General features: G+C 34.2%; 1 protein-coding gene across 9 annotated transcripts in view; it reads right to left on the bottom strand.

The window, feature by feature from the left end:
• The window catches only part of glsb (glutaminase b), a 55679-nt gene that overhangs the window by 12778 nt on the left and 40462 nt on the right, over positions 1-2439 (bottom strand). Inside the window, exon 15 of one of the 9 annotated variants that reach the window (XR_001638527.1) lies at positions 328-894. The exons of 3 other annotated variants lie outside the window; for them this stretch is intronic. Coding sequence is in view for 5 of the 6 variants with exons in the window: in XM_016539249.1 (XP_016394735.1) it covers positions 1702-1866 (165 nt within the window). In the remaining variant the exon portion in view is untranslated. Of the gene's footprint in view, positions 1-12; positions 895-1360; positions 1938-2439 lie in introns of those variants that run through there. 5 more of the 9 variants (XM_016539252.1, XM_016539253.1, XM_016539249.1 and 2 more) reach the window with 5 other exon arrangements.

The following is a 2439-nucleotide window of genomic DNA, read 5'->3' as shown; positions in this document are numbered from 1 at the left end:
ACAAATTTGTATTTTCTCCAACAAAAAGCTAGTATATGGCTTCAGAAGACTTTAAAATATAGTCAGATGGACAATTTTTATGGTTATTTATTTTATGATATTTTGTATGGAATATGGTAAAAAAAAAATGTGCATGAAAATTGTTTAAAAAATATTTGTGTGTTCCACAGAAACACCAGCAACATACAGGGCTAAAACAATATGAGGGTGAATAAATAATGACAGAATTTTCATTTTTTCCTTTTCAAATGAAGGTCACACTTACCGGCCTAAGTCACCTGTACACCTGTAACAAAAAGTTTGAGGACGCCCATATGCTCATGACACCTCACTGAAGACTCTGCGTGTGGTGAGACGCGGTTCATTATGCATGACCACAACATTCAATCGTAGTGCAACACAGAACCACCTGTAGTCTCTGTTCAGCAGCCAATCCTCAACATCCACCGAAAAAACACCTGCCGGTCTATGACTATAAATCCCACCGCACCTAACGTCCATGCAGTCCAAGTGAAGAATAAAGCCCTCCGCTATGCTTTTAAGCATTAGCATAGATAGATAAACACAAGCCAAGTCATAAGGCTTTAGACATATCCTCTACCATAGTCATTCATATTCACCGAGACTGGTGAAGAACTAACATGTGCGCAGAATGAGATTCATTGAAAATAAATAACTGTTAAAGTACATGAATATATACTGTCAAAGAGCTTGCCGAGGTGAGTCAGATCCATTTTAGTTGCCTTCTCCGACATTCTCCATCCTATAGACTACAGTAGTGGAGCTGTCCTCACTGCACTCAGTGGGCGAGACTTTTGTCCACACAGTGTCTTTGAGAGCCAGCTCTTTCTGAAGGCTCTCGTAATCCAGGGGTCCGACTCCGAAGGTGTACTGCTGTGTTGAGCAACACGGAGAACATTAGTTTTTTTGGGGCCTCCAGAGAAAGTGTGTGACTCACACTGTTCAATATGGTGACGTGTGAACAGATTTCAAAGTCAACAAAAACAAACACAGTCACAAAGAGAGGCCTCGTATTCACACAGCTGGGAAAATGTCACGTTTTTCAACATTTTAAAACAAAAAAACCCATAAGAGGTCTGTCTTATCACAGAAATTGCACATGCCTCATTTAAGCTGCAGTAGTCTGATTAAAGCCATGCTCATTATTAACAGATGACCAGGCCCACACGGAATCTATGCATGCAGGTTAATAATAATTAAAAAATAATATTTTTGATTGAATAATATAATGAATATAAATACCGTAACAGCATATAAATTATATTTATTTGCAATAATTAATATTTACTATTATTATTGTTACTATTATTATTGAGCCAATTGATAATGTTACCCCTTGAAAAAAAAAATTGGACATTTTGGATTTGTAAAAAGCCTTTTAATTTCTTTTTCACTTATTTTAACTTGCAACTTATACTTTTCAACAGGAAAACTGTCTCAGTTGCCCAATCTCAATCTTCTCATGCCCAAGGTTTGTATTTTTAAATTTTTAAATCAGGTTTTAAGGTTTAAATATTTAAATCGGTTTATTTTTTCAGATATACATAAGAGTAGTTTCAGCAAAGTTGAACTCATTTTACCATGTTTAAATCCATTCCACAGATTTTTGGAAATGCTGAAAAGTATACAGATACCATCTGGGCCTGTTTATTATAAATCTACGAATGCAGACTGAAGAAATCAAAACAGAGAAAATCTCTTCCAGATAAACTGCATAAAGCATGTAGTGAATGTAGTGAAGCTGTCCTCATTGTGCTCAGTAGGCCAGACTTTTGTCCACACAGTGTCTTTGAGAGCTAGCTCATTTGAAAGGCTCTCGTTATCCTGGGGTCCGAAGGTGTACTGCTGTGTTGAGCAACACAGAGAACAGATTAGTTTTGGGGGTCTCTAAAGAAAGTATCACAAAGAGAGCCCTCCTATTCAAAAAAAAAAAAAAAGAAAGAAAAAATATGGCTTATAAAAACTGCACATGCATCATATAATAACAATAATATAAAATATTTTAGATTATATTGTAATATACAATAATGAATAAGATAATAGGGATGCACGATATTGGATTTTTGCTGATATCCGATATGCCTATAATTTTCAACTAATTTTGGTCGATAGCCGATGCCAATACCGATATATAATTATTTTTAATTTTGGTTCGTTTTTAACAGGAACTTATTCGTTAGAATTAAATAAACAGTAATAAAGTTCTTTTATAATGACAGTACATTGAAGATTTGAAAATAACTATAAATAAACTATATATTAATCACTGCATTTTTTTTTCCCAGAAAGATGCAGTGGTAACCTTAACATTTTATTTTATGATAACATTTGTAGATGGTCTAAAGCAAAAGAGTTGTAAAAATTCTGAAAATCTTTTAGAGCTCATAATTTGTTTAAAAAATATAACATATTACACAT

This window comes from Sinocyclocheilus rhinocerous, unplaced genomic scaffold, assembly GCF_001515625.1.
Source record: "Sinocyclocheilus rhinocerous isolate Xijiao unplaced genomic scaffold, SAMN03320098_v1.1 scaffold1569, whole genome shotgun sequence".
Lineage (NCBI taxonomy): Eukaryota > Metazoa > Chordata > Actinopteri > Cypriniformes > Cyprinidae > Sinocyclocheilus > Sinocyclocheilus rhinocerous.
Note: the sequence above shows the minus strand (reverse complement) of the source record. Positions and strands in the feature narration are given on the sequence as shown.